Below are 27,393 nucleotides of genomic sequence, written 5' to 3'. Positions count from 1 at the left end.
GACAAAGGTAAAGAGAAGGAAAAGGAGAAAGGAAAAGAGAAAGAGAAAAAGAAGGAGAAGGAGAAGGAGAAGGAGAAGGAGAAGGAGAAGGAGAAAGAAGATACTCAGGCTACCGAGGACGACGAGTTCAAAGATATCGAGCTTACACCAGAACAGGTCGAAGAATTGCTCGCCGAAAAACCAAAAGGGGAGGAGGAAGAGAAGGGGTCAATCTCGGAGGGAGTGCCTCCTCCTCCTTCTCCTCCTCCTGCTGCCGCTGCTGCTGCTGCTGCTGACCCCTTCAGCTTTTGGGGGGCTGCCAAGAAGTCGACCGCTAAGAAGTCACGGCTCAACTTATGGCTTCCCGAGGCACAGGATACCCCTCACCAGGCAGCGGTTCCGGAAATTGCGCATGCTGAGTCATCAACCTCCAAGGAAGTTACCTCTCCCGGCGCAATCGACACTGTCACCACCGAGAGAGGGGATGACACCGAGCCGGTCAGGCCTGTGGAATCGAAGAAGGCCGTGGGCGGCAAGATCGCCGACCGTCTGCGCGCCTTTCAGGTGGTTGACGACGAACCGGACAACGACGCACCATCTGAGGCGCTCCCACCTCCGCCGCCCCCGCCCCCGCCTGCACCAGCCCCTGTCGCGGAGCCCGTCGAGGTTCTGGAGGACAAGAAGACAAAGAGCTCCAAAAAGAGCAGCGGAAGGAGCAAAATCAAGGAACAGGTCATTAACATCGACAAGTTCTCTTCTGCTCCTCCTCCTCACTCCGGCTTGCCCGGCAGCTTCCCGCTTAGCGAGGAGGAACCCCACAACAGCGACCCCGGTCACGGCGACGACGATGAGATAGTTGAGGTTGTTGACATGTCGCCTCCAAAGAAAGCCGAGAAAACGAAGAAGATTAAGGGTTCTCCGGAAGTTATTGACGTCCCACCCCCACCCCCGGTTCCTCCCCCGCCACCCGCGGTTCCTGATGCCCCCCCAATGATGGCACCGGCCGCAGTCCGCTCGTCGAGGAAGGAGAGACCTAGGGTTAACCGCGAGGGCTCGGCGTCATGGGGTACATGGACAACGACCCCGAGTAAGGAGCCTAAGAAGTCCTCGTCGAGATCCAAGCCAGAGAAAGAACCAAGCACAAGGAAAAAGACCTCTTCGACGACAGAAAAGGTCAAGAATACAGAAAAGCCTTCGTCAAGAGGCTCTGGCTCGGAAGGCACAGATAAGCCAAAGTCTAAAGAGACTCCGGCGCGATTTGCCAGCGTCTTCGCAAGCACTCCACCCCTCTCCCGGTCGGCCTCGACCCGCGAAAAGCGTCATGGCGCTAGCAAGTCGAGCTCGCGCCGGCACTCGATCGACATGACTAGTGGTCTGATGAGCCCTCCTCCCGAAGACATGTCAGCCAAGGCGGCCAAGGTCCTGGGTTTCGGTCCTGGCCTCGTCGGTGCCGGCTTGGGCCTCTCAAGGTCTGGTAGCAGGCGGAGCAGGAAGGATGACGACGACGACATTGTGATGGTTGGGGCCGCCGATGCTACGCTTGACCCCGAAAGATCTGAGCGGCGCAGAAAGCACAGGGTAGGTCGAGTTCTCGCATTGTTCCAAAACCTGTTTCCACAAGAAAACGCTAAGACAGTCGATCCAGCAATACTCGCGAGACGACGATATCGTCGTGGTCGATGTAGCTGATGCGACACCCTCGCGCCCCCCGCTAAAACGCTCCAGCTCGACCAGCAAAAAACCATCGGCCTTCAGTTCGTTATTCGGGGGTGTCTTTACCTCCAAGGGAGACAAGGCAGATTCGCGCCTAGAGCCGCGCTCCGAGCCTCGTCGCCGGGGCACCTATCCGACCACGGATGAAGAAGGAGGCAGACGAGGCGAGGAGACTGACGCTGAGCGGGAAGCTCGCCGCGCCGCCCGCCGCGCACGTCGGGCTGAAAGGGAGGCTGCGGAACGGGCCGCTGCGGAGCAAGCCGCCGAGGAGGCACGCCGCGCCAAGGATGAGGCGCGTCGCGAGCGGCGCAGGAGACGGGAGCAGGAGGAAGAGGCGCGTCGACAGGAAGAAAAGGAGGCTCGTCGGGCCGAACGACGGGCTCAGCGCGCACGGGAAGAGGCTGAGCGTTATGCTGCCGAGCTGAAAGAAGCCGAACGCGCTGAACGCCGCCGGCGGCGCGCCGAGATGGATGCGGAAGAAGTCGAGGCTGACGCGCGCCGTGCTGCCAGGCACCATGAACGACGCCGCAGCTACCAGCCGGGGGAATCCGGTCGCGAAGAGGACGAGGAGCGTCGCCATCGTAGAGAAGCCCGGCGCGCAGCCAAGGAAGCCAGGGAGCGAGAAGACCGATCATCTCGGCGAAGGCCCGAGATGGCTCATGACCACGTCTACCCCAGGACATCCCGTGAGACTACAGGTGGTTCCTGGCCTCACTCGGGAACGTCGTCCTGGGTCAAAGAGCACTCCGACGCACCGCCACCTCCGGAACACGGCGAGGGCGTAATTAAACCCCCGATGCCCGAGATTGTGGCCCTTGAAGATGACGAAGAGGCCCGCCGGGAAGCGCGCAGGGCTAGGCGTCGAGCCAATTATGCTGAGGCTGCCGGTATCACACCGGAAGAGTATGATGAGGAGAGGCGACGCAGGAAACGCCGCGAGCAGAGGGAACGTGAGAGGGAGCGTGAGAAGGAGCGTGAGAAGGAGCGTGAGAGGCTGCGGGAAAAGTATAGAGAGAGAGAGCGGCGAACCGGCTCAGATGGGAGTGATGGCCGGCGGGATAGCCGACGGAATTCCTCAATGTTTCTGGACACCACCCCCAGAAGCTCGTGGTGGAAGAGGTTGACGGGGGGCGGATGAGTGATGACTGCCATGAGATACGGAGATACGAGTGATGTCTGATATCCAATGTTGAATGAAATACGCCATCTGGCGTGCGATGCTGGTGTTGAGTATCTGGGAGTTCTTTGTGTCCCTTGATCATTTTCATATCGAGGAAGGTGTCGAAGGAAGTCTCGCACGCATGAGGAGTGAAGGATACCATCGGTTTCGAATTGTCATGTCCTTTTTTTTTATTCTCTCTCCCTTACGCAGTAGTCCATGGTTATCGCGATGACGCTTGGCTGGCCGTCCCTCGAATCACACTAGGGTTTCGAGATAGCACTGTCTGCCTTTAACGGGCATTGTTCTATCCTGACCAGCACACTAGATCTAACCATGTCTCAGTGCTATCGGCGCCTTTGAGCACAGTAAGAAACAATTAACTGGTATTTATCTCTCTGTTCTTGTTCGTTCCTCCTCGCTCCAGGTTCCCTTCGCAAACAGCCTAGTCTTTGGTGCCGACCTCTCGCAAATTTGACTAGAACCCGCAGTCGATGCCATGATGTGTCCTTTTTTGAGACATGTGTTGATTCTAGGGCTATTCATCGGGGAATCCAGCAGCTCCCAATATGGAAATAATAAAGTGTTCCCAGTCGCTCCGAATAACAGCCATGCAATGTGACACAGGAACCCAGTCACCCGGGGTGGCTTTTATCCCATAGTGCACCTTCCGGTGCCCTATGAGCACTACATCCACAAATTGCAGCTCCATGGCTACCTTATTTCTTTACCTTAAGTCCCAACAGCTTGACCACACGGGGAGTCGGTCGTAGTGTAGCGGTAAGCTGGAGTAGAGTAGTAGTTAACTCGTCGCCCTTCCAAGGCGAAGACTCGGGTGCAAATCCCGGCTCCAGCAACTTCAAACCCAATGGTGGCTGCTGGTTCCCTTTTTTTTTTTTTTTTCTTTGGGACTCTCCCACTTTCCGTGATTGACCATACACTTCCCAACACCAAGGAGAGTCTTGTGGCACACAACTCCAGGAAAGGAGGAAAGAAAGCCAAATTTTTCTTCCACTTGAGACGTTACCTAGACTCGTTGGGACTAGCAACGGTCCCCTTTTCCTTGTCCCTGAGCTTCCGGACTCGCCTCGCTTCCCGCCAGTGAGGCCCTCTCGCAGTCAACACCCACAGTATAGGCGAGAACACGACGAGGATAAGAGCCCAGAAAGTGTAGGTCCAACCCCTGCCCAGTGCCCCGAGCATAGACTCGATGAAGGCCGTGCCAGCGGCACCGAAGAGGCATCGCACCAGGTTGTTTGCGGCCACGGCCGTTGCCGGAGCCTCCGGATACAGATCTACTATGAGCGTATTGAGAATGGAGAAGGACCCTGTGACGCAGAGACCGACGACGAACAGCAGCACCAGCGGACCGGCTAGGTTGGTCTCGGCTTGCAGAACCCATCCATAAGCAATGACTGCTGCGATGCCAGCGGACAAGACTGGGTACACGGGTAGAATCCGAGCCTTCTCGATGGGAAAGTTCCGCAGATCATCGCCCCGCTTGTAGTCGATGATAAACCCGATGCTGCGGGCTATCCGGCGGTAATTGGCGTCGAGAACATACCCCTGCAAGATGGCAGCGAGGCAGCACCCCAGGCCGTAGGGCAGATAGCAGAGTCCGATCTGGAGGTCGGTGAGATGGTAGATATCTGCAAACTCTGTCGACACGGTGGCTGCGATGAGAATAAACACCAGGTAAATCATGGTGTTGTAGAAGAGCAAGAGGGCAAGATCCTTCTCGAAGACCACTCTCAGGGCATTGACGGGATTAGGAAATCGTAACTCGCGCTTGAGGCCGTCGGCGGGAGCGCCGGCATCCTCCGAGCGGCGGCGGCGGCGGCGCCTGAAATAGTCGACGGCGGTCATGTTCCAGCCCTGGGCCGGCACCGAACCGTTCCCAACTACCTTTCTGCACGTCTCGGGTACCGCCAGGAGGTAGGGTATAAGCCACACCGAGGCGTAGATGAGGCAGAACCAGAAGATGGCCCTCCAGCCCAGATATTGCGTCAAGATACCGCCGAGGACGGGGCTGAGGGCAGGTCCGATGTTGATGCCCGCCCCGACAAAGCCCATGTACTTGCCCCTTTCGGCGCTGACGGCGACGTCGGCCACCACGGCGAAGCATAGCGACAGAGTCCCGCTGCTCCCGGCGCTCTGGAGCATGCGCAACACCAACAGAGCCGCGTAGTGTTTCTGGAGGGCAAGGCCAAGGTTGGCAAGGATGTATATGGCGAAGGATACGGCAAAGGCGGGCCTTCTTCCGGCCATGTCGCCGAAGTCGCCGACAATCGTGGGAGAGATTGCCTGGAAGACCATATACGTCGTCAGGGTCAAGTTGATAAGGTTGACCGACACACCGAGATCGTTCGCGATCGGGTTCAGGGCCGGGAAGTAGATATTGGCTGTCATGGGCGAGACGAAGCTCGCGCATGCGGCCATGGCGATGATCCATCTCTTGGTAGCCCTCGGGAAGACGCTGTAGGCAGGGCCGCTCGAGACCGGGTGAAGCGACTCGGGGTCAGGGCCGGACCTGCCGCTGGGTGGCCCTTCTTCTTCGACGGAGTCCGGACTCGTGGTCCCATCACCATGGGACGGGGGCGCCTCATGGCGACCGAGTCTTAGCTCGCCAGCACCAGCCTTGGCAGTTGTTCGCGCAAGATCTTCGCGAGGATCCATGAGCGGCACGAGATCGCCCTGGGGCTGCGTCCTTTTTTTACACCCTCTTCCCCGGAAACGGGCATATACAGAGCAAAAGGCCAGCGCAGAAGGGGGAGGAAGAGAACAACGACGACGGGGCGGCAGATTGGACCATCAGGAGCTTAGTCGGCTTGGAGGACCAACCAACGAAGAACCACCTGCACTTACATATCGGCGGAACTAAACCGGACGAAGTTGCATCATGCCCGGTGCCACACAAGATAAACCCAGAGCTGAGAAGTTCTTTTATTCCCGAGCAAAGCGCGAGCAACGTGGGGAATAAGCGGGACCTCAAGGGAACTAAGCAGGGCCATAACTAGTGGCCGGGGACATTTCACGATTCGCACTGACAATGTCGGCATGGAGCGGCATTGCGGTATCGGCCCCGAGATGCAGAAGGAATGCAAGCGGACTAGAGTACGGATTACATGGATACCCAACGGCCGGGGCCGATACCGAAAGCGATCCTTGATGTCGGCAAGACGAGGCACCCACCTGCCCTGAATTGGGAAGCCACTGAGCCGGGGTTGGCGCCGCAACACGATGGAGTAGTGGCGATTTACGAATCGTGGATAAAAAAAGGTACCTTGTGAGTACACAATGGAGGGGTAACCCAGCCATATCGAGGAAAAGGGTGATATTTCCGAGTGGTTGGCAGAAGCTGCTCATTATGGAGATGGTGCCATCGGCGGCTGGCGGCGAGGGATCATCGATTTCTATCCGTCGATAAGGAGCGGTGCGAAGCGGTGTCAAGGTTCGGACAGGGGCCCGCCCGTGGGAGTGTGGGGCCACTGTTTCTCACCAGCCATGCGAGCTGCTTGCCACAGGCCGCCGCCACGCGGGACCCAATCCATCAGCCACACCAAGAGATGTGGACAGGTTCCATCATCAATCAGCAAGCGGAACACGTCCACAAAGTAGCAAGGTGCAGGCAGACGGACCTAAGTGAACACCAGACGATGGTGCCATCATGGCCAACCTGACAACCGCGTTCAACTCCCTACTCGAGGGCCATGAGGCGCCACCGACAAAATCGTTCAGTCTTGACACGGCCGACGAGTTCTTGAAGGAAGCGTATCGGATAGTAAGGGCTGCACCCGACTTCTCAAGCCCCCAGCCCTCCCAGCTCGCAGCTCTCAACGTTGTAACAGCGCTTTGCTGACCTCTTGTGCCACTTCCAGAATTCTCTCATTGCTCGTCTGCATTCCGAGCTGCGCAACCTGCGCCAGGCGTACCTCTCAACTGCTCCTCCGCGCAAAACACACCTCCGCTCCGCCCCATCCCGCTCTGCGCCTCCCCAACATGTCCAGCTAACGGACCGCGACCGCGAGGAGATCGATGCGAATGCAAAGATGACACTCCGCGATCTCAATGCCCGCATCCGCGCTCTTGAGGATGCCGAGCAGCTGCGGCAGAATACCGAGGCTGCGCTACTCCGGAAGCGCTTGTCTCGTGGGCTGAGCGTGCTAGGATCCTGGGCGGCCGGTGACAGTGCTCGTAGCGAACAGGCAGCCCTCGAGGCTGCTGCTCGCCAGCTCGGAGCCCACCGAGAAGGTGTCATTTGGTACCTGTGGACGAAGTTGCAAGAGACTGCGCGGACACAACAGCGCATGATGGAGACCCGCCTGACGAGGGAGATGGAAAAGAACCGGAGTGTTCTGGCCAAGGCTAGGGGCTCAGCTACGTCCACGGTATCATATGACACCGGGAATCGCAGTGTTCCAAAACCTCCAGTTCCCGCCACTCTCAATAGCGCGAATTTGTCCGCACAGGAAGAGGAGGAGCGGAAGAAGCCGCCGGTACAAAGCCTTACGGATGAACAGAGACAGCTTTTCGAGAAGGGCAACCAGGACATGCTCAAGCACCTTGAAAACACCCTGGACAAAGTCAGGTCAGTTCGAGTACTTGGCGGGTTCTTTGCCCATGGGCTCTAACTCAGCAGACAGAACGGCCGAGAGGTCGCTCATGGAAATCGCCGAGCTTCAGAATATGCTGGTCAACAATCTCACCACACAGTCCGCCCACATCGACCAGTTGGTTGCCGATTCGTTTGAGACCACCGAGGACATCAGCAAAGGGAACAAGGAACTCAAAAAGAGTGCCGGGAAAGCCAGCCCAGCACGATACACTTTCTTTGCTGCTGCCGGACTTTGCACAGCACTAATCTTGTGGGATCTGATTGTTTAGGGCCCACCCCGTTGTCATGAAGTTCCTCAAAAGCTTTGATTGTAGCGACAAGGGAGGCTTGAACCATCTTGAACGAACCATCAGTGGCCTGGTGAGAGATGTGAGCCGTTTCGAATCATTTCCTCTTATACTATGTCCTCGTTCAAGCTCCAGCTCCAGCTTGCCGTTGAAGGCTAATCCAATCCGCTTTCACTTCGCTCTCGGTCCGTCTCGGCTTCAGAAGCGGTTGTGTTTGGCTTAACTTCATGTTCGGAATAAAAGAATAAACTTTGGCCCACACCAAACCCGATGTAATCCCGCAGTACGGAAATACGTCCGTAGTGTATGTTGTTTGATACGGTACCGTGACCTGTAAGTTTCGCTTATCCCAGTTTGGCAGGTTTCCACGCCAGAGGTCTTGGCCAGCCCTACGGATTATTCGGAGCAGCAATGCTTGCGAGTTCGGACTGCAGCGCTGACCGTTCCCGCACGGTATCGCCCTTGCATGAGAGCGATCCAACTACGACATGGGGGCGGGCTCCTTAACAGGCAAAACAACGTCCATTCCAGAACCTGCCAGGGTGCCTCCACTCCCTAACACACGCGAAGTACCCGCTCCGTCCCGTCACATCCGTCACATCCGTCCCCGAGACGAACATTACCGAATTGGTGACTATCTCGTACCTACTGTGCCTGAGTTCTACACGAAAATTGCCGTCAGCAAACCGGAGTGTTTTTTCCCCCTCCTCCTGCAACACCGGACTTCAGTCCAGCAGAAAACCCAAGTTAATCAGTCAATCCACCTGGCGCGCTTGGAGTTTGGGTTACTGCGCCGTCACATGCAGTCGCCTCGCATGCAATTAGCAATCCTCGGGCGTTAACACTCATTAGCTGCAGCCAACACTGCGAACAACCAATGGGCCAAAACGCACCTGCGGGCCCGGCTCTACCGGTCCAACCGCAGACTCCGGGAACCGGTATCGACACAGTCCATAGTGGAGGAGATCCGGTTCTTGTTCTCTCGCCAGGGGTCACGCTCACGCTCGGCCGGGATGCGTTGCTCTTGTCTGGTATGTGACCTGTTTTACCAAAACGGGCGCGCGCGCAACAACCACGAGCTAATGCGCTCTTCTCTTGTCCTCTACACACAGGCCAGCTCTCCACTAAGCGCAGTCGCTCATGCGTGCCGTGTATCGGAAACTTAGGTGAGGGCCCCCGAACTCGATGTTATCCTCCCCGGCCTCTATGGCCGTTGCTAACACTATGTCTAGGGGCCAATGGCACACCAGGCAGCATACCTTACTACAACATCCTTTGGGCTGAAATTACCAGCGACCGCAGGTGGCTCCTGATTGATTATGCTGACGAGACACAATCGGACTGCCTCGAGGTCCGCAATGCCAAGTTCGCCATCCCAGAGCTTGTGGCCGAGCAGACGCCCGCCGAAGTGGGCGACCAAGTCGCGCCCTGGGTTGACCGCTTGTTGGACCGCGCTTACGGCAATTCAGTTCGCCGGAAGCGAGCCTGGGTACTGGTGAACCCGCATGCTGGTCCCGGCGGCGCCGACAAGATCTGGGAGAAGGAGGTGAAGCCCATTTTCGAGGCTGCGCGCATGCCGATGACGGTCGTACGCACTGCCTATTCCGGCGAGGCCGTGAACCTGGCTCGCGACCTAAACATCGATGACTACGATATTGCCATTCCATGCTCAGGGGATGGTCTGCCACATGAAGTGTTCAACGGGCTCGCCAAACGCCCAGATGCCCGCCGCGCCCTGTCCAAGATTGCCGTTTGTCACATTCCCTGCGGGTCCGGTAACGCCATGAGCTGCAACTTGTACGGCACCCACCGGCCGACGGCGGCAGCGCTAGCCATTGTTAAGGGCGTATCGACGCCGCTGGACTTGGTCAGTATCACTCATGGGGGCAAGCGCACCATCAGCTTCCTCAGCCAGGCGCTGGGCTTGATTGCGGAGGTCGACCTGGGCACCGAGCACCTACGATGGATGGGCGCCACCCGGTTCACCTGCGGCTTCCTCATGCTGGCCCTGCAGAAGAAGACATACCCTTGCGATATTGCTGTCAAGGTTGAAATTGATGACAAAGAGGAAATCAAGAGACACTACCGAGACCATATCACGCAGAGAAGAAATGAGCCTCCCAAGCCCGCCGAGTCGCAAGATGCCGGCCCCAGGCCGAGTGGCGGCTTTCCTACGAACATCAGTCCGCCCCAAAACGATGATGACTTAGGTCTTCCACCCCTGAAATACGGCACCTCTTTGGACAAGCTGCCTGAAGGGTGGGAACTTATCCCCCATGAGAAGTTAGGTAGCTTCTACTGTGGTAATGTGAGCATTGATCCTCAAGACGGAAACTCAATGACTTCCTCGCTGACGAGTTGTACAGATGGCCTACATGGCGCCGGACGCCAATTTCTTCCCAGCGGCACTTTCAAATGACGGCCTTATAGACCTAATAACCACAAATGGCGACATTTCATTTTTCAAATCGGTCAGCATGCAGCTAGACGTTGAATCTGGTCGCTTCCTTGACAACCCGCTCGTGTCATACCGCAAGGTCTCGGCGTACCGCATCATCCCGCGCAACCAGGATTCCGGCTACATCAGTGTCGACGGCGAAGCTATCCCCTTCGGGCCGTTTCAGGCCGAGGTTCACCAAGGTCTCGGCCTAACCCTATCCAAGACCGGCGCATTCGAAGCGCCGGGTCCTCTCGATTAATTATATAGTGACCCCGAGCGGGCAGCATCCGGCCGTATTGCTTCTGGAAGTGCTGTGGATCGAAAGGGAAACTTTGCCTGTAATCCTTGCCTATTACGAGCAATGGACACCGGATCTGACCACCCCGGTGCGCCGCGTAAAGCTCTGGCGCGGTACCCTTGGGCGTCAGGACATGGTCTCCCGTGTCCCCCTTGGAAGGATCGGAGATATTGGTGAGGCAAGCTGCACACGGCTGGCGCCCGTCATAAGCCGCGATTAAGTTTTCGAGTGCATCTGGCTGGAATTCAATATATCCCGGCAGTGCCTGTTCCCGGATTGCGAATGTCAGATGTAGGACCTTTGTATCTCTCACATTGGGCAGCCCGCGGTTTGAGGTGAACAAGCAAAGCCGGTTGCGAGATGCGACGATTTTGAATAGCTCATTGTCCTCCCTAGTCATCAAACCCGTCCCAATCCGCACCATCATCTTGGCCATTACCTGTGTCCCCGCCTGATCGAGCGTCTGGTTCTGGTCTCCTTCTGGCAATGAGACGGTCGTCAGCCAGCGACTCCTTGGACCTGATGCGCACAGCTGGACTAGTTGTCGCTTCCTCGAGGGCATCGATCTGGTCCGAGATCCTTTGGGCGATCTGCTTCGCTTCCATGTCATCATTCTCAAGCAGTCCTGCCTTCTCCGCCTCATCAACCCAGATATCGAGGACGTGCAGCCTCATTCCTACCGGAATCTTCAGAGTTATGTCGGCATCCTTGCCGTCCCCGTCGGTCGCCCGCTCTATCCTCGCCTCCTCCTCGAGGGCAAGCGGCCACTCACCCAGCAGTCCCAGTATCACGTCGACCTTTCCTGCATCCCAATCGGAAACACTATTCCCTTTCCCTTTCTTCTTTCCTTCTTCATTCCCGCTCCCCTTCTTCATCCACTTGAACCCCGCCCCGACTACTCTCCTGACGAGGAGAAGAAATTTCTCCATCCGCAGCACATCGATCCCGGTCCACTCACGCGCCATGGTCGCCCAGAACCCGCGCAACCATGTCTCGACAGCCTCGCGCGGGAGGATGTAGATGAGATCGGCTAGCTCGTTGCACAGGTTTTGCTGGGGAATGGCGCGGTCGCACATCCATAGCGCGTAGAACAGGCCCTTCCACAACTTGAGCACCTCGATGGGAGTGAGCGCGGAAGCCACTTGCCGGGCGGAGAGAAAAGTTCGGAGAGAGGAGAGGGCTGAGGTGCGTATTTTGCGGTCTGGAAGAGAGGTTGACCGGGTGTCAGCGTTCACTGCGGGCATACGAGGGGCTCGCGGGGTGGAACAAACCGCTCGAGGCGAGGTTCTTTATGAAGGGCATGCTGCGTTCTTGCGACGCCATTTTGCCTACGTCTCCCGAAATATTTGTGCCGGATTCGCAAACCGTCGACGGTTTCAGGGCTTGACACCTCCTAAGAGGAAAGAATTGAGGTGTTGGACAGGTCGCCGACTGATTCCTGCAACTGGCTGATAAGATTGCGTTTGCCCTCAGTGAAATCCTGTCCGCCCGGCAGAAAACTCGCTGGTCAACGTGGGGCGCGGGTGGCATCAGTACCGTAAGGCGCAACGAACCAGGCGCGTCGCTCTCAAGGAAATTTCGTCAAACGCCAATTGGTTACGTCCAATCAGCAGTTAGCAAATACTTCATCCTAGCGTGGTAATCCGGACGTACAATGGTATAATCCGTACATAGTATACTTCGTACTTACCACCAAAATGACCTTTTGACACGAGGCGTGCGTACATTACCTACCTTAGGTACGGAGTAGGTACCACGTCAAATGTGTTTTCCCCGAAATAGGTGTAGCTAGTCACGCTAGGGTATGTAGTGCGTCACTTATTAGAGCAGCCTTCCCAGGGTTTGACTCACATGCAGGTCGCAGAGAATGTACCCGGTGGTTGGTGCTGACGAAATTCAGTTCCATTGTCGGGAGAATGGAACTGAATTTAGTCTGTCCCAACCCCGACAATGGATAAATTCAGTTCCATTCTCCCGACAATGGAACTGAATTTCGTCAGCAGCGTCAACTACCAAGTAGGAAGAAAGGAGAGCCGCAAGGTTCAAGCAGCTTCTTAGGTGTTCTGGCAACCACACCGCAAGGGAGGTCTGGCTCCCCGGTGATTGTGCTAACGTATGCCTATAGGGTACGAGATGAAGACTTGAAGTTGCTCCTCGGGTTGGTTCTCAATTTCCGTGACCGGTACTGAGTAACTACGGAGTACCGCTCGTCAGAAAACCACAGGCAGTGGTGACAGCTTCATGGACGAAGCAAACGTAATCCCCCACCCCGGGCTCCTCCTCCTCCTCCCCGGCCTTGAGCTGTTTCAGAGTCGTTCCACGATTAGATTTCGCGAAGGCTCAACACTGGTTGAGAAGATACCGGGATATGGAACGAGACACAAGATAGGGGTTCGGCGGTAGCTTCACATCAAGCCTGCCTTGGCGGGCTCGATTTTATGTACATGGACTGATGCAAGAACCGCAGAACCCCGAGGCTCTGGTGTCACGCAACTCAATGGTCAATTGATTAATTCGTATTCCGTACACTAGGAACCATGTCCGGAGGAATGGAACAAACCAATGCAATTGTCTTCTGACCCGTGGCACGGATCTTTGCAGCGCATGGGAGCCGAGTCCCACACCACCAGTTACCCCAGACATGGCCCGATGGCTCAGCTTTCCACAGTGCGACGCGATCCTTGGGTGCCCATTTGCCTCGGCGTGGCTCGGTGCGCTCCGGCTTCACGTGCACCTTGACGGTTTGATGACTGACCTTCAGAGCCGGATCTCTGTTTAAATACAAACAGGCTGGCCTTTTTCTCCTTGTTTGTTTTCTTAGATAACCGTACAGCATACCCAAAGAGAAATATTCATCGTTGTTTTCGTTTCGCGTACCCTCATACTGATGATTCTGTGACGACCTTGCCGTGCCACGGTTCTGGACTCGGAAGTGCTCGGCGGCGTCGCACCACAATCAGACGGTTCTCGCTCATTGAATCGCGCAGCTGTCCTGCATTTCGCACTTGCAGAAGAAGCGAGGGGTGTGAGCTTGGCTTAACGGACCAACTGCAAGGCGTCAGACTCTAGGCGCATCCGTCTGCTGTCGGCTGTTCGGAGGACAAGATTAAGCTGCCGGTCCTGCCACTGGAGCGGTTACAGGGTCACATCACAGTGCGGGGGGTGGGAAGAAAGTACGAGACCGGAAGAAAGGCCAGTCGTCAAAAGCCGCAGCCATCATACCTAAAAATGGCGTCCGAATCATCTCGTCGCACTAAATCTCCCTCATCGCCGACTCTCCAACCCTCCTCTCCTCTCTCCCGCCTCCAGAGTATCGCAAAACACATGGCGCCGATGTCAACAACGAGCTTCCCCGCTGAGGTCGTACCTCAGGCCCCCGAGGACCCCCTCTTCGGTCTGATGCGGGCTTACAGGGCTGATTCCAGTCCAAACAAGGTTGATCTGGTACGCCGAAACCCCCTTTCCTCTCTACGGGCTGTCTCTGTTTGCAAGCCGGCTCGCAGATAAGCTTAGGCAGGCTAACACGCCCCGTCCCCCAGGGAATTGGCGCGTATCGTGACGATAACGCAAAACCCTGGATCCTACCAGTGGTCAAGAAGGTGCGCGCATTTTTTCGAGGCTGACGGGATCCCAACTTCCCAATCTCGAAACGCCGTCTGCCACCGGTTCCAGCGGCTTGGGGCGCGTTTTGGGCAGCAGCAGCCACGCTGCCTGCCCCTCGATCAATTTACCCGCCGCCAATCCCCCCAATTGCCCCTCCCCCGCACACCCCCTGCCGAGCAGCGAGCTGACGGTTTCCCTGGCGCACTAGGCCGATGAGATTTTACGCAACGATCCGGAAGCCAACCACGAGTACCTTCCGATCGCCGGCCTCGCATCGCTAACAAGCAAAGCCGCCGAGCTCCTGCTCGGTCAGTCCGCACCGGCCATCGCCGAGAAGCGCACCGCGTCGGTTCAAACCATCTCTGGCACCGGTGCCGTCCACCTGGGCGCTCTCTTCCTCGCGAAATTCTACAAAGTTCAGGGCGCCAACCGCACCGTCTACGTCAGTAACCCGACCTGGGCGAACCACCACCAGATCTTCACGAATGTCGGCCTGCCCATCGCCACTTATCCGTACTTCAACAAGAACACCAAGGGGCTAGATATCGATGGCATGAAGGCGGCGCTTGAGCAGGCCCCTGATGGGAGCATAATCCTCCTACATGCCTGCGCGCACAACCCGACCGGCGTCGACCCTACCCCTGAGCAGTGGCGCGAGATTGCCCTGCTGATGAAGGCCAAGAGACACTTCCCATTCTTCGACACGGCTTACCAGGGCTTCGCTTCGGGAGACCTAGACCGGGACGCCGGCGCCATCAGGCTGTTTGTCGAGGAGGGCTTCGAGCTGGTGATCGCCCAGTCTTTTGCCAAAAACTTCGGCCTCTACGGCGAGCGCGCCGGTTGCTTCCACTACGTGGCCTCCCCCTCGGCCGATGCCGCCAGTGTCACGACGCGCGTGGCCTCGCAGCTGGCCATTCTGCAGCGCTCGGAGATCAGCAACCCCCCCATCTACGGCGCCCGCATCGCCTCTATCGTTCTGAACGACCCGGCGCTCTTTGCCGAGTGGCAGGAGAACCTCCGCACCATGTCGGGCCGCATTATTGACATGCGGAAGAGACTCCGGGCCAAGCTCGAGGAACTCGGCACTCCTGGCCAGTGGGACCATATCACGGACCAGATCGGAATGTTCAGCTTCACGGGGCTTACCGAGCCGCAGGTGCTCAAGCTGCGGTCCGACTACCACATTTACATGACCAAAAACGGGCGCATCAGCATGGCTGGTCTGAACTCGAAAAATGTCGACTACGTCGCAACGGCTATAGATAAAGTGGTTCGGGAGGTGCAATGACTTGGTACACATCGGTAGCAGCGTCAGTTCCTTAATGGTGGCGGGGACCGTGAATTGCTGGGACACAGCGTTGCTCGCAAGGGTTTTTATCTTCGTTTGTGGCGTCGGAGTGGCTCTAGTTGGGCTTTTCGGTCACTCTGGCTCAAGCTAGAGGTGTCATCAGAACAAACTTCATTCAACATCGGGCACCATCATCAATCGCGGCCACTACTACCATTGGGCATCATAACTTTTCAAATTCCCCAACGGGGCGCCCTACTGTTCGAACTTCCCAGAGGGTTACTGCTTGTCTCTTCGGGAAGTCCGCGTAACGACTCGGCAGGTGAGAGAGCGAGACAGTATCACACGCCGATCAAACATGAAGTCCACGCGGGCCGTCGAGTCCACCGTCTTGATTGTGCGATGCCTCCTTTTTTTATTGTTGTTTTACACTCCCTAAAGACAGCATGATGCCATGGCCCCGTTGTCCCGATCCCGGTCGTTCTGCATCGAGAAACCAGCGGCAAACTTGCACGAAGTTACAGAGCTCGTGATTGCATGAATTCGCGGCTAGAGCTTGTAAGCGTGCCACCAGAACACCTAAGCCCCGGGCACAGCGGCGAGCTCTGACTCAATGACTTCTTTTACCTTGGGCGCCAGTGAGCCAATAGCGCCGTCCAAGGCCTTCCGCAACCTCACCGCTTGCTCCAGAATCTTCGGGTGGTCCTTGTTGATCGCAAGTGCCGCCTTTAGACAGCGCAGGGCCAAGAGGTATTTGCCTAGCAAACAAACGGTCAGCTCACGCCCACAAGGAAAGGAATAGGGTCAAAAGGCGAAGCTTACCCCTACGGATGAAGACCTCAAACCCGGCAATCTGGCCCTCGATGTTTTTAGGGCTAAACTGGAGCAGATGCCACAGGAACTTCATGGCATCCCCGAGAGGATCCGTCGTGGCGGCTAGCTTCAGCCCGTTTGGATCGTCATCCTTCTTCTTTGCCTCCTCGCCGTCCGCGCTCTTCTTATTTGGGTCCTGTTTTGCGGCCTTCTCGGCAGCCTCGCGTTCGGCCTTCTGAGCCTCCTTCTTGGCTTTCTTGGCCGCCTTTTTCCTCTCGGCAGCATCGTCGCCGTTCGAATGGCTACCCTCCGCACCATTAGTGCCATTCTGAGGTTTGTCATGCATCGACAAGTAGAGGTTAACGGCGTCCAGCGCTGCCCGAAAGTAAAAGGGGTGCTCCCGGAGGCGGTCTTCCCAACGAATCAGCTCAATGTACGCCCGGATCTGGCCCTTGCGCAAGGAGAAGCTGTGGAAGTCGAATTGGTCCTCTTGCCAGATGTCAAAAATGTTAAAGACGGTGTGGTAGCGCTTGAGGGCGAGGCCAATATTGCCCCGCCGCTGCCACGCCTCACCGTCCTCGGTCAGGAACCAGATACATTGCATGTCTGTCAAATCGGCCAGGGGACCTCCAACTGTCTCAGCTCGAGTGAACAAGCCGAGAGTGGCCAATGCCTTTTCGTTTTCGTTGTTCCGAAGCTGGTACTTCGCAGCCTTGGAGTTGATGTAGCGGTCTTTCGTGTCCAAAGAGCGAGCGTAATCCATTGCTTCAGCGGCCTTTGCAATCTCACCCTGGTGCTTGAATATCCTGGCCTTGGTCATGTGGAAGTCGACATTTTTGGGATCCAGCTCAATAGCTTTCTCGACAAACTCGGTGGCCCTAGAGAGATCGCGCGACATGTGATAGTTGTAGTGCTGCGCCAAAAAGTACAGGGCTGCACCTTCGCCCTTGGAGCTATCGCCGTTCGTTTGCCCATCCGTATGTGTGGTGCCACTCCGCTCCCTCAAGTACTCCTCAGCTAAGTCTGGCAAAGTATCCTTCTTGAAGGGGTCCGAGTACAAGTGTTTGAGGTTAGCAAAGGTCGAGGGGACTCCCTTGTCAAACATCAGGGTCAAGTACGCCTTGGCAGCTGTGCGGAAGCGTTCGCCTTGCGAGCACGTTAGCAAAGGCACCCGCCAGGATAGTGATTCCAGACCTACCAGACAGGAAGTCCAATGGAAGGCGCTTCGCAGCGTCGCAGCGGGGGGTTTTGGCGGCGTACTCGTCATACACAGCCTTGCGGGCGACCTCGTCGTCAGGCGCTATTCCCAACGCGTCAACCAGGCCCTTGTAGTAGTCCGGATGCTCGGCGTTCCTATCCAACAAAGCCCGGTATGCTTTTGCTGCTTCCTCTTTTCGGCCAAGTTGTGTTAGGTAGCGCGCTCGAAGCTCCATCACTGCTAATCGATCCAGGCAGTTCTTGCAGTCCGTCTCCAAATGTTCCAAGGCTCGTTCGAAATCTCCCATCTCGGCAATGATTGAATTCTTGTACAGGAGCGCCTCCGAGTTCTCGAGGTCGGTCCTCAAAGGAGCAGTCGTCACGGACTTCTCGTAGGTGGTGAGAATGTTCTCGGCCTGCTGGAGGTTCCCATCCAGGTGGTACGCGATGGCAAGGGCCGTCCAATTCTGACGTAGCTGAGGTCTCGACTTGAGCATGAGGAGCCTGCTCTGGATGTAGCCCGGGTAGTCGCGCATCTGGATCTGAAGCACGGCCAGGTCTCGCTGGATTTGATGGGAATCGGGCTCGAGCTTCAAGGCGAACTTGTAGGCCTTGATGGCCTCGTCAAAGTTCTTGTTCGCGCGGTACAAGATGCCGTAGACGTGCCAGCAAATGTACGACTTCATATCAATGGTCAGCGCCTCCTTGGCAAGGGCAAAAGCCTCCTCTGTCTTGCCCTGAGCATTGAGGATGAGGGCCTTCATCGACATCGTGTCTCCATGCTTCGGGTTCTTCTTCAAAATCTGCTCGGCGGCCTTCAAGCCGCGCTTGTACTGCTTGTCCTCATAGTGACGGATGACCGTACGGAAGAGGTTGGCCTCCCTCGTGCTCAGTGTTTGCGGCATCGGGCCTGAATTGCGGGGTTCTGTGCGTGGGAGGTGACGGAGCCTGAGGCCGAAACCAAGCAATCGACACAAGAGCTCGACGGAGCGCTGGGGTTACGACGGCGATCAGACGAGAATCTGGCGGAAAGTAGCCGTCGTTGCGCGGTGCAGAGTACCCCGGGAGCTCTGCAGGTGGAAGTTGATCTGGCGGATGGTCAGAAGAGAGGACGGAAGCTGAGGTTTTGTTGTGGGTCGTGCTCGGAAGGAAAGGCTTGCTGCCGCACAGATGCAGGCGCAGAGCCCAGTCGACGTGGATTCGGTGCTCCGGCCCCTGTTCCAACGGCGAGTCTACTTTTGCGGGGGACAATTGGGCGACTTCCGATAACCCTCACGCGGCGCACCAGCTGAGTCAATGTGGTGTTGCTTGCAATTTGCAGATTGGAAGCGGCACCGAAAACGTACTTTCACGCTTGGCAGCAAAGGCGGTCGCCAGCCCCACCATGAAGCTGGCCGCCGAATCCGTCGTGAAAGTTGAGCTCCAGGCTGGCTTGGCACACCGGGGGAGAGGGGCAAAGGGCCGGGCGTCCTGCAGGACCTAGGTTGCGATTATTGTACATTATATCTTACTATGCCGGGTATATTTTTTCCAGTGCCGAAGCGAGTTTCGAGAACCGGAGACCTTTTTGAACCACATACGTGTAGCTGCGCCGTGACGTACAGGTCCAGGGTCGATCAGCAAAACCCGAACCGGGGGTGCATGCAAGACGTGTCAGCGACTTTCGTGAGAAGTATTCTTTGCCCCCCGCCAGCTCTCCAAGGCCTGCTCCCAAGCCATGTCGGTTGAGCCACCACATCTCCGTTGGATCACATCCCAGGTCCTGCGTCGCACAATGTTTTCTACCCCCATTTCCTGCCGAAGAATATGAGCCAGCTGCTCGGTTCGGGCCTCGCGCGGGAAGTAGCGCGCCGAGTACGGATCTAATCTCTCATCAATCACACGCTCCCGATTCCTTTCGTTCTCGGCTTCTCTCAGCGCTCTCTCTGGGTCGTCGGGATCCGGGCTCGTGGCGACCAACGAGCAGTAGCTTATGACATCGGATCTGGTTTGCCACGAGGGGAAGAGCACCTTGTCCTTGAACGCATTGCACGCCGCTGCGTCTATCTGGTGCGAGAGCGGTTGGGGACCGAATCGTGCCGTTGACGTTGGGTCGAACCCTGCCTTAGCCGGCGTCTCCAGTGCATTCAATTTCTGATTGATAGTGTCGTCAACGGCACTTCGTGATAGTCGGAGAAAGTCTGCCGCACAGTCAGCCAATGCCGGCCCCAGGAGCATGTGAGGGTGCCCCTACCCCGAAGAGCGGTCGTCGAGAAGCAGAGCTGGGGGGTTAGAGGTGGTAAGGAGGAAGGATGGGTCATAACGCTGGGTCCCGAGGGGTCTGAAGCACTTCGTGGTGCGGCGTCCCTCGACCGAGTCGCCCGTTCTGTCCACAGGATGCTCGCCACCGTGTCGAATTACGGGCTCAACAGGGGATACAATATCTCGGATTTTCGGCTTAAGACGAGTTCCGCGCTCACGAGCTGGAGTTCTGCGGCAGCACTGTTTGCCAGGCGAGTCGCAAAGGCCAGAGAGAGAATATCGACGTGAGAAGATAGAACCCGAAGCAGTGGCGTCACTCCGCGTCTCGGTGAATCCACTGCAATCCGATTGGCCAAAGCTCCCTGCACAGGTCTCGGCCTGGCACGCCTTTTGCTTCTCACATTCAAGCATCCTCTTTTCTCCCGTCTCCTCAACCTGAGGTACCAGTGCCAGCACTCTGCTACCCTAACATATGCTTGCATCATTTCTGTGTGTTTCTTCTAAGGCCCGCTGGATATACCTTCGGACAGAACAGCATCACGCGATTGTCTGGGGGAATGTCAAAACGGGCTCTTGGTTCGCGTTAAACTCCGTTGTTCATGGTTTTCCTCCTCTCTTCTCTTTCTTTTCCCCCTTTCTCTCGAGGCTACATGACCACCAAAAGAACTGTGTCAAGGACTGCCCCAGGCCTTTCAGGATGGTCTCGGCACCCTCGGGATCAAAGCAAGACTACACGTTAGATGCAGCGTTGTGCGGTTCTTTAAACAAGTGACGTCCCCAGGTCCTGGTGTCTCAGGGAAGCGTTGGCTCGTCTTTCAGGGATTGAAAGATTGTGTCGTCAAACTCGGGCACAACATTACGCATTCGAGCCTCTCAATCTCCGCCGGCTGCCAGCTAAATCGATCCTCGGCAGACAAAACGACCCCGGATGACACAAGGGACAGAGGCTCAGAACGAGCGCCAATATACCTAGGTGCCCTTCTGAGCGTAGACCTAACACACGCAGTAGGCCGAGGTGTCCTCAGACGCAGATGTTATCCCAGGCGGCAACACGGGCTCCAGCAATCGGGAGAGGAGTTTTCAGCGCGTATGGGCCCTCACCCAAGTCTGTCCCATAGTGGTCATGATTGAGAGCGCGAGGACCAGCGTTTGAGTGCAAGTGTGAGCGAGCCCACTGACGATCCCGCAATCAGGGGCTGGTCCAATGTCTCGTACTGTGTGCGTACAGAAGAACCCGTGTCGGGCACATTGCGGCGAAGGATGCTCTCAGATGCATGCATCGACATGAAGCCTTGCTTGACGCCGCGTGGTCGTGCAGAGGAGTCGGGCCGCGGAGCCGAATCGACTGAGGCTGCCCCACCCCGGTAGCGTTAAAGGGCTGCCCCGACACGGAGAATGAACAACATCTGCTTTCCAGTAGCTGACGGTTCGTCCTCCGAACTGCTTCTGGCATACAACCGCTCCACCCGAACACTGCTGTGTAACCGTAGGATGTTCCAGAAGGCTAGGGAGGCTCCCATTGTTTGGTTCAGAAGCGCAAGGAATCCCTTGGTGCTCCAAACATTGAGTCCCGTCGCCTATGCACAAGACTGGAATCGGATGTCGAAGCGCGCCTTAGCGGCCGTCACCACCCAACACTCAGGGGCAAGGAAGGAGGGTCCACCGGAAGCCAGTAAACCAATGCCCGGGCGATTAAAGCCTAAACTGCCACATGGATATCAGCCAAAACCCAACAAATTGTCCGACAGCCCTGTTCTTGGTTGAGAGAGCTGGATCAGCTCCCATCCGCGCTGCCAATGCTCAAGCTCTTCCCGTCCGCCCGGGAACAGCGTGCAGTTGAAACGATGAGGATGGATGGTGGTCGCCGGTGTGGCCTATGCGTCTATAATCTGTATACTGCACAAGAATGGGAGTTTGTTTGTCGAGGCCTGTCCACCTGCGTCTCCAGGAGAGATGTGCCGTACGCAGGAGAGGCCGAGGTCAAAGAGCGGGTTAGGCAATAGCTAGGGACGCGCATTCGTACGCCGTTAGCCCGTGACGATCATAACAGGATTGTCCTAAACGGCGCATCGACGTCCGGCATAGTTGCGGGTACTTGGAGACACTACCCCCCTAATTCTCTGCGTCGGCGGAAGGAGGCGGGAGGCAATGGCCTCCGGGACGTATGGATGGAGGGAATATATACCAAATCATGGCCATTTCCACACATGTAGTAGCAAAAAGCACCAGCATTTCGCCGCCGCGATGCTCGTGATGAGGCGTGCGTGTTCCTGAGTGCCAGCCGCATCTGTGACGATGGGCCCGTGAACCAAACTATCGTCTCTGCAGGTAGCAGTAAACGTCAATTGGAGGGAACGGCGTGGCATAGGCACCCGACCCGGACGGACAGGCTCACGAGGAGCTCCCGAGGAGCATCTGTTTCTCGAGTCTAAGGAGCAAAAAAAAGTGCGAACACTTTAAAATAACAGGCGACAGCGGTGATTTCGACAACTGGTCAGCCAGCCGCTTACACCGACCGAGGAGTTGCCCGTGGTCCTTTAGAGATTTCGTCCCGAGTGGTAACTTGACTGATGACCCAAGCCAGGACACTCCCCGAGATGGTCTCACTCTCTAACCTGTATACGCTCGCTGTAGGATAGCACCCCACGAAGCCTTCCAAGGAAGCGAGACAAGACGACGAGATAGATTCTCGTTCCCATGGAGGTGTTTTTTTATTCGGGGCGTCGTGTAGGGCTAGCAGGGCTAGGTTGAGAATGGGTTGAAGAAGCAGACGTCTGCAGTGCCTCTGCAGAGGCCATATCTTTCTCCCCACACTTCGAAGACGAAAGTCTTGATCCAAGGCCAAGTGATACTTCCAGTACTCCGCAGACGCGAAGCCCCGCGAGAATAAGTCGTCAGTTCGGCCATACATACAAATCCCTGCATGCGGCGGCGAAAGCACCCCGACTTGCTCTTGTAACGGGCACCGCCGCGAAGCAATATAGGTTGGTAATTAGTCGCTTCGAGTAAAGGACGCAGTCAGTGGCTCCCGTTCACTTTCCATCCCTTGTCAAGGCCCGTGAACTGCCAGCAGAAAATGACAAAGTCCAATGTCAAGCCAAGTGGTACGTGTGGGACCAAGCCCAAGGTTCCCGAGAGTGGTAGGTGGAAGCAGTCGATCGTCTTGTACCGAGGGATATATGGACAGGCAGGGATGACCAAATGGCGAAGAACTCCGAACGTTTCTTTCGCCGTCACCAGTATGGCTCTCCCAGACATCACGAGAGCATGAAGAAAGAGCGTCAGAGATGATGGCTCGTTTCCGATATAACTCGGCACCGGATGGGAAAAAGCAGGTAGTTATCAGAATTAAACCACCACTTAGTTTGTGCCCCTAACTACGTTACTTCGTCATCAAGCCCCAAGGTATTGTCCATACATGTCGTGTAGTAGAGTAAGGGAAAGATAACTCAACTTTACACCATACCGCACGGTTGAGCGCCAATTCGGTGCTCTGCTTGAGAGCTGGTCTTGCTTATTTCCTGCTGCTGGGTCCAATAGACTCTGCCTCTGTTTCCAAGTACGAATTATTGTGCACGTCGTGCTTGGTGCGTTGGAGATTCTGTGTGGGCAGGGGTTGGCTAATGCACGGGCCACTTTAGCATCTTCCGTTGATCCACCCTGCTCTCGGCTGGTGCCTCCAACGATCCGTTGAGCGACCCACCCGGGCTGCTTCCACTTTCCCTCTCGTTCGCTTGTGCCCGTCGGGTCCAACGAGGGTGCAGCAGAGCAGATAGCCGACCTCTTCTGGGCCACAGCATCGGTTCCCATTCAGCCAAATCTCTCGTCTGTCACGTTTGTGGGCTAGGTATGAAGTACAGTTTGGCTCAACCGCATCGAGAGCCGGGGGGGGTTTGTCCACACGACTGGGGGCCGTGGCGCGACCGACAAGAGTACGAGCGAATGTCAGGCCGAGCAAGTTCATTCTCTCTGCGCGGTATTCCGTACTTCGTACACCCCTCCTCCCCCCGAAATATTTAGGCCCGCTTCATTTTCGACGTCCGTTGGACCTGGTCAGGGGGGTGGGGAGGGGCGGGCAACTCGGGCTGTTGGTCCCGGACACCCATGGCAGCCCGCTCGGTCGCGGGCGGGACTATTGGGCGAGAAGAACGTTCCGTCCAGTGCCCATAAAGTTGCGCTTTGCATGATATTTTGCGTCTAGAAGCCACCAAATAAAAGTGTGGACGGCATACAGCATACTTGGGAGAAAGCACATAGTAAAGACTGTTCTGGCCAGGATCGATCGTGCATGTGTGTCTTGAACGGGGGGGTTCAAAAAAAGCCCGACGAAGATTGGCGGGTGCTAATCAGAGCAAGGGGTGGTGGACTTGGCCGACGGGGTTGCGAGCCTGCGAGGAAGGTACCTACGGGGAAGGGACACTGCGCTCTGCACCTCGCCAATCGAAAAGTAAAGGTACCCCACGTACGTTAGGTAGCCAGGGTATGGGATAGGTACTGTACCTCCATGCCTGATCTTTGCATTGAGGTTGTGCGCGCCGCTGCACATTGTTGATGAATTCGAGGGAGCAGAGCAGCCACACCAACAACAACAGGCAGGTCACAGGAAAGCCGGCCCCGGGTCGCGTCTTTGCCCTTGTCGTCCTTTTTAGGCCATGGAATCGTGGCTCCATAAAAAATTCTAATTAAATTCCCAATCATGGCTCAACCCCCCGAAGCTGCCCCGTTACGACTGCAGTCGTCTTTGGACTCGGCTCCTGTTCAGCCGCGTGTGCAGCCAAACCTCGACGCGCTTGTTGAGCAGTCGTCTCCTCACAACCAGCACCAGCACCAGCACCAGCACTTGCGAGAGCACGACCAGCAGCAGTCACGGCAGCCTCAATTCCAGCTCCAGCACCAGAACTATCCACCACTTACCCTATCGGGCGCACAGCCACACGGAGCGCCGCAATCCGGCGACGCGCCGGCCACAAACAGCAGCGCCGGCCATTCCAGCGTTCGGGGCACAGGCAGTCCTGGCATCGGCGGCGAGAGGGCCGGGGTGGAAGGGGTCTCGCCGGTTGTCGACGCCAACTCGAACAATCTCTCGTCGGTTGCACATCCTTCGGATACCGCGCCAGTTGTTATCGGCACCCGGGGCGATACACAACACAAGGGCGGCGCGCCAGGCCCAGCGCCATCTCCCTCTGACATGTCCAACACGCAACCGGGGCCCGGGCCCGCTCGACAACCGGTGACATACGCGAGCCCGCCCCCTTATCCGCAAGCCGGCATGTCTCCCGTCTCGCAGTACATGTACTCAACACAGTCAATCCCGTCCGACCCCTACCGAGCAAGTCCGACCACTCTCCCGAGCATGCGAACACTCGACCACAGACAACCGCAGACACAAGCGCAGCATGGAATTCCTTTGGGGCCGCACATGGCAGCCCCGACAATGCCCGCACCTGCCCCTGCGCACATGGGCTACTATGGTGTACACCCACATCTGTACGGCCTCCCGGACCCAAGTGCAATGCGTTTCGCCATCCCCCCTGGAATGGCCCACGATCCGCGCATTGCTTTAAGCGGAGGGAGACACAAAAAGGTACCAGCGCAGCAGCATCAGTTTTCCTTTTCCGAGTAGACGTTCAAAGTTGAGTCTCCGAGAGTTGCTAACCAAGGGCGTTTGTGGTGTGGCGAATAGGAGATCAAGCGGCGGACAAAGACTGGGTGTTTAACATGCCGGAAGCGAAGGATAAAGGTATGTTCTTCTCACTCGTTTCTCATCATGTACTCCCAGCGTCGCCTTTGTTTAGTTTAAACATCCCCTGCCTGGGTCTTCAGGCTACTGTGCCGTCGCAAGTCTTGTTGGTTGGCCGCCTAGGTCGAGGACGGATATCCTGCGAAGTACACCTGTTTGATTTGGCGCCATATTGCCTAACCTCCGGTTCGCTTCTGCCTTTTTTCTTCTTGTTTTCTCTTCTTCTCTGCTTTCTTTCTCTCCTTTTTCCTTTTCTTCGTTTTCGCCGAATGGAACTGAGAAATCTGGTTAATCCCTCTTACCCTTTTCGAAGATCCGCCTATTCGACACACTCCAGCCAACTTTTTCGTTTCTCTCGCCTAACGTTAATATTGACTCCCATTTCCTAGTGCGACGAAGCCCATCCAACCTGCAACAATTGCAAAAAGTCGAAGCGTGAATGCCTCGGATACGATCCTATTTTTAAGCAACAGCACGGCCCAACAGCCATACAGCCCGCTCCGAGCTCTCAAACCCCCGCCCCCCCTCCTTCGACTGCGGCGCAAACACCAGTTGTGCCATCGTCCGCCCCGCATCCCTATCAAACGTCGTATCCGCTCCCACTTCCGTCCAGCGTTGTTCCTGACCCCGCCGTGTCCACGGCTCCGCAGAACATCAAGACGGAGCCAAGCTACGACTACTCGACCGCCATTGACCCGGCGCTCCAAGGGGGGGACTCCGCTGACACCGCGGGCACACGGGTCCCTCGATACCAACAAGGCAACGTAGCTGCAGGTGCAAGCCACGGTATTAGTGGCTCGACCGATTTGCCAGGTGGCCCCCCCTCTTCTACCAACCTGTCAGCATTCTCTCAGCCTCAATCGGGGAAGATCATGTCCGCTCATACAGTTTCTCCAGCAAAGAAGATGAAGGTCGATGAGCTTATTGCTCTTGGTGGCGTGCCACCCCTCCTCTCAACTGCCCCGCCGTCTCCCGAAATGCTCTCCGAAATCACGAAACTCTACTCCGAGATTTACTCCCCAGGGCTCATTCAATTTTTCGAGACGCGTTGGTACGATTTCACGAAGAACCGGGCGACAACGACCAATTCCACAACCATAATCCACAACAACCCCGCCCTTGTTTCTCTCTTCGCTTCGTTTATCCAGACAATATCCAAGGTCAAGACTACCGAGCGTGCGGACATGATGCCTTCTGAACTGCTTGAATCCTCTGTCGTCTGGTCCCTTGCCCGCCTTCCTCTTGCAACCACTCTCACCCAGCGCCCACAATACTCTGACTCAGTCCCTGCTGAAGATGATCCTTGGGAGGCTCGCGGCCGCTTACAGGTGTTCGAAACTCTCCTGATTGGCGAAACACTGACAGCAAATCCTCTCTCGCCCCCGCCGCCAGGTGGCAACCTTCACCCGTTGCGCCGGAATGAATTGGAATTCTGGTATCAGCTGGCCAAGTACCTTCTCCAGGCTCACTCGTCTGGCTCGCCTGTGGATACGTCCATTAGGGAGCAGTGTTTGGGTGCGATGAGAGATCTGTTAGATGGTCGGGAGAACCGCGATGTTCTGTACAGCATCGCGGTACTGAGAGAATACACGGCTCATTGGGACGCCTTCAGCATTGAGCAGAATGTGCCCTCGCATCTGGAAGAGTCGAACCCCCGCAGCAAACTCGCTGTTGCAACTAGATTCATCCGAGACGAGTCCAGCACGGCAGGAGGCACTACCAACGTAGTGCGCCGTTTCGCTGAGCTTGCCTATCGCGCCTTTGTCCGACCAGGCGCCAACGTGAATAGAAGCGGAGGCGGGAATTAAAGGTGGTTAGTTGCAGTGAAACCCGCTGAACTGGTTAAGTCATTGTCGAGTTTGTCGACCTGTTTGTGACTGGGCGAGGAGAAGGCCATTTAATTTTGAGCAGGTGAGAGGGAGGAGGTGGAGGACAGGAGAGGGAAGAGAGGGAAGAGATGGGGAGGGAGACGGGGGGAGGGCGGAAGGAATCCATATGTCGTCGAGTTCTTATATTCGAC

General features: G+C 56.5%; 10 protein-coding genes and 1 non-coding gene across 11 annotated transcripts in view; 6 read left to right on the top strand and 5 right to left on the bottom strand.

The window, feature by feature from the left end:
- The window catches only part of P884DRAFT_269922 (uncharacterized protein), a gene marked incomplete at both ends in the record, with an annotated part of 6,463 nt that extends 3,633 nt beyond the window's left edge, over positions 1-2,830 (top strand). The window contains 2 exons of the mRNA XM_069442306.1: positions 8-1,557; positions 1,616-2,830. Coding sequence (XP_069297186.1) covers positions 8-1,557; positions 1,616-2,830 — 2,765 coding nt within the window. The remainder of the gene's footprint in view (positions 1-7; positions 1,558-1,615) is intronic.
- An 805-nt stretch (positions 2,831-3,635) lies between these two features.
- On the top strand, positions 3,636-3,707 carry P884DRAFT_t103. Its single transcript has one exon. It is a non-coding gene; the product is annotated as a tRNA-Gly (tRNA).
- A 167-nt stretch (positions 3,708-3,874) lies between these two features.
- Positions 3,875-5,920, bottom strand: P884DRAFT_269921 (major facilitator superfamily domain-containing protein; the record flags this gene model as incomplete). Its single annotated transcript, XM_069442305.1, has 3 exons — positions 3,875-5,551; positions 5,717-5,728; positions 5,900-5,920. 3 exons carry the CDS (start codon positions 5,918-5,920, stop codon positions 3,875-3,877), a joined length of 1,710 nt encoding a protein of 569 aa, XP_069297185.1.
- Positions 5,921-6,445: 525 nt separating this feature from the next.
- P884DRAFT_292245 (uncharacterized protein) lies at positions 6,446-8,009 on the top strand. The gene is made up of 3 exons (XM_069444149.1): positions 6,446-6,632; positions 6,730-7,439; positions 7,495-8,009. The coding sequence occupies exons 1-3, from the start codon at positions 6,519-6,521 to the stop codon at positions 7,733-7,735; spliced, it is 1,065 nt and encodes a 354-aa protein (XP_069297184.1). The 5' UTR covers positions 6,446-6,518; the 3' UTR covers positions 7,736-8,009.
- Positions 8,010-8,366: 357 nt separating this feature from the next.
- P884DRAFT_285176 (ATP-NAD kinase-like domain-containing protein) lies at positions 8,367-10,800 on the top strand. Its single transcript, XM_069443749.1, has 4 exons — positions 8,367-8,784; positions 8,866-8,919; positions 8,986-10,061; positions 10,120-10,800. Exons 1-4 carry the CDS (start codon positions 8,631-8,633, stop codon positions 10,450-10,452), a joined length of 1,617 nt encoding a protein of 538 aa, XP_069297183.1. The 5' UTR covers positions 8,367-8,630; the 3' UTR covers positions 10,453-10,800.
- Positions 10,801-10,889: 89 nt separating this feature from the next.
- P884DRAFT_155364 (nucleolar protein,Nop52-domain-containing protein) lies at positions 10,890-11,814 on the bottom strand (the record flags this gene model as incomplete). Its single annotated transcript, XM_069437240.1, has 2 exons — positions 10,890-11,692; positions 11,763-11,814. Coding segments are annotated over 2 exons (855 nt in total), but the record flags the coding sequence as incomplete, so codon positions are not given.
- A 2,001-nt stretch (positions 11,815-13,815) lies between these two features.
- Positions 13,816-15,382, top strand: P884DRAFT_201519 (pyridoxal phosphate-dependent transferase; the record flags this gene model as incomplete). The annotated part of the gene is made up of 3 exons (XM_069438365.1): positions 13,816-13,935; positions 14,031-14,090; positions 14,303-15,382. The coding sequence occupies 3 exons, from the start codon at positions 13,816-13,818 to the stop codon at positions 15,380-15,382; spliced, it is 1,260 nt and encodes a 419-aa protein (XP_069297181.1).
- A 579-nt stretch (positions 15,383-15,961) lies between these two features.
- Positions 15,962-18,297, bottom strand: P884DRAFT_201586 (NMDA receptor-regulated protein 1-domain-containing protein; the record flags this gene model as incomplete). Its single annotated transcript, XM_069438368.1, has 3 exons — positions 15,962-16,140; positions 16,205-17,341; positions 17,394-18,297. The coding sequence occupies 3 exons, from the start codon at positions 18,295-18,297 to the stop codon at positions 15,962-15,964; spliced, it is 2,220 nt and encodes a 739-aa protein (XP_069297180.1).
- Positions 18,298-18,795: 498 nt separating this feature from the next.
- Positions 18,796-19,893, bottom strand: P884DRAFT_259787 (caffeine-induced death protein 2). The gene is made up of 2 exons (XM_069441383.1): positions 19,626-19,893; positions 18,796-19,572 (listed from the first exon to the last, which is right to left on the bottom strand). The coding sequence occupies exons 1-2, from the start codon at positions 19,690-19,692 to the stop codon at positions 19,046-19,048; spliced, it is 594 nt and encodes a 197-aa protein (XP_069297179.1). The 5' UTR covers positions 19,693-19,893; the 3' UTR covers positions 18,796-19,045.
- A 3,317-nt stretch (positions 19,894-23,210) lies between these two features.
- On the bottom strand, positions 23,211-23,716 carry P884DRAFT_22732 (uncharacterized protein). The gene has a single exon (XM_069439680.1). It carries the CDS (start codon positions 23,595-23,597, stop codon positions 23,271-23,273), a length of 327 nt encoding a protein of 108 aa, XP_069297178.1. The 5' UTR covers positions 23,598-23,716; the 3' UTR covers positions 23,211-23,270.
- Positions 23,717-24,202: 486 nt separating this feature from the next.
- Positions 24,203-27,328, top strand: P884DRAFT_243757 (uncharacterized protein). The gene is made up of 4 exons (XM_069440338.1): positions 24,203-25,217; positions 25,317-25,373; positions 25,763-26,186; positions 26,271-27,328. Exons 1-4 carry the CDS (start codon positions 24,330-24,332, stop codon positions 27,179-27,181), a joined length of 2,280 nt encoding a protein of 759 aa, XP_069297177.1. The 5' UTR covers positions 24,203-24,329; the 3' UTR covers positions 27,182-27,328.
- The last annotated feature ends 65 nt before the right edge of the window (positions 27,329-27,393 follow it).

The sequence above is a fragment of the Thermothelomyces heterothallicus genome (assembly GCF_042370625.1).
Source record: "Thermothelomyces heterothallicus CBS 202.75 unplaced genomic scaffold P884_scaffold_12, whole genome shotgun sequence".
NCBI classification, from domain to species: Eukaryota; Fungi; Ascomycota; class Sordariomycetes; order Sordariales; family Chaetomiaceae; genus Thermothelomyces; species Thermothelomyces heterothallicus.
Note: the sequence above shows the minus strand (reverse complement) of the source record. Positions and strands in the feature narration are given on the sequence as shown.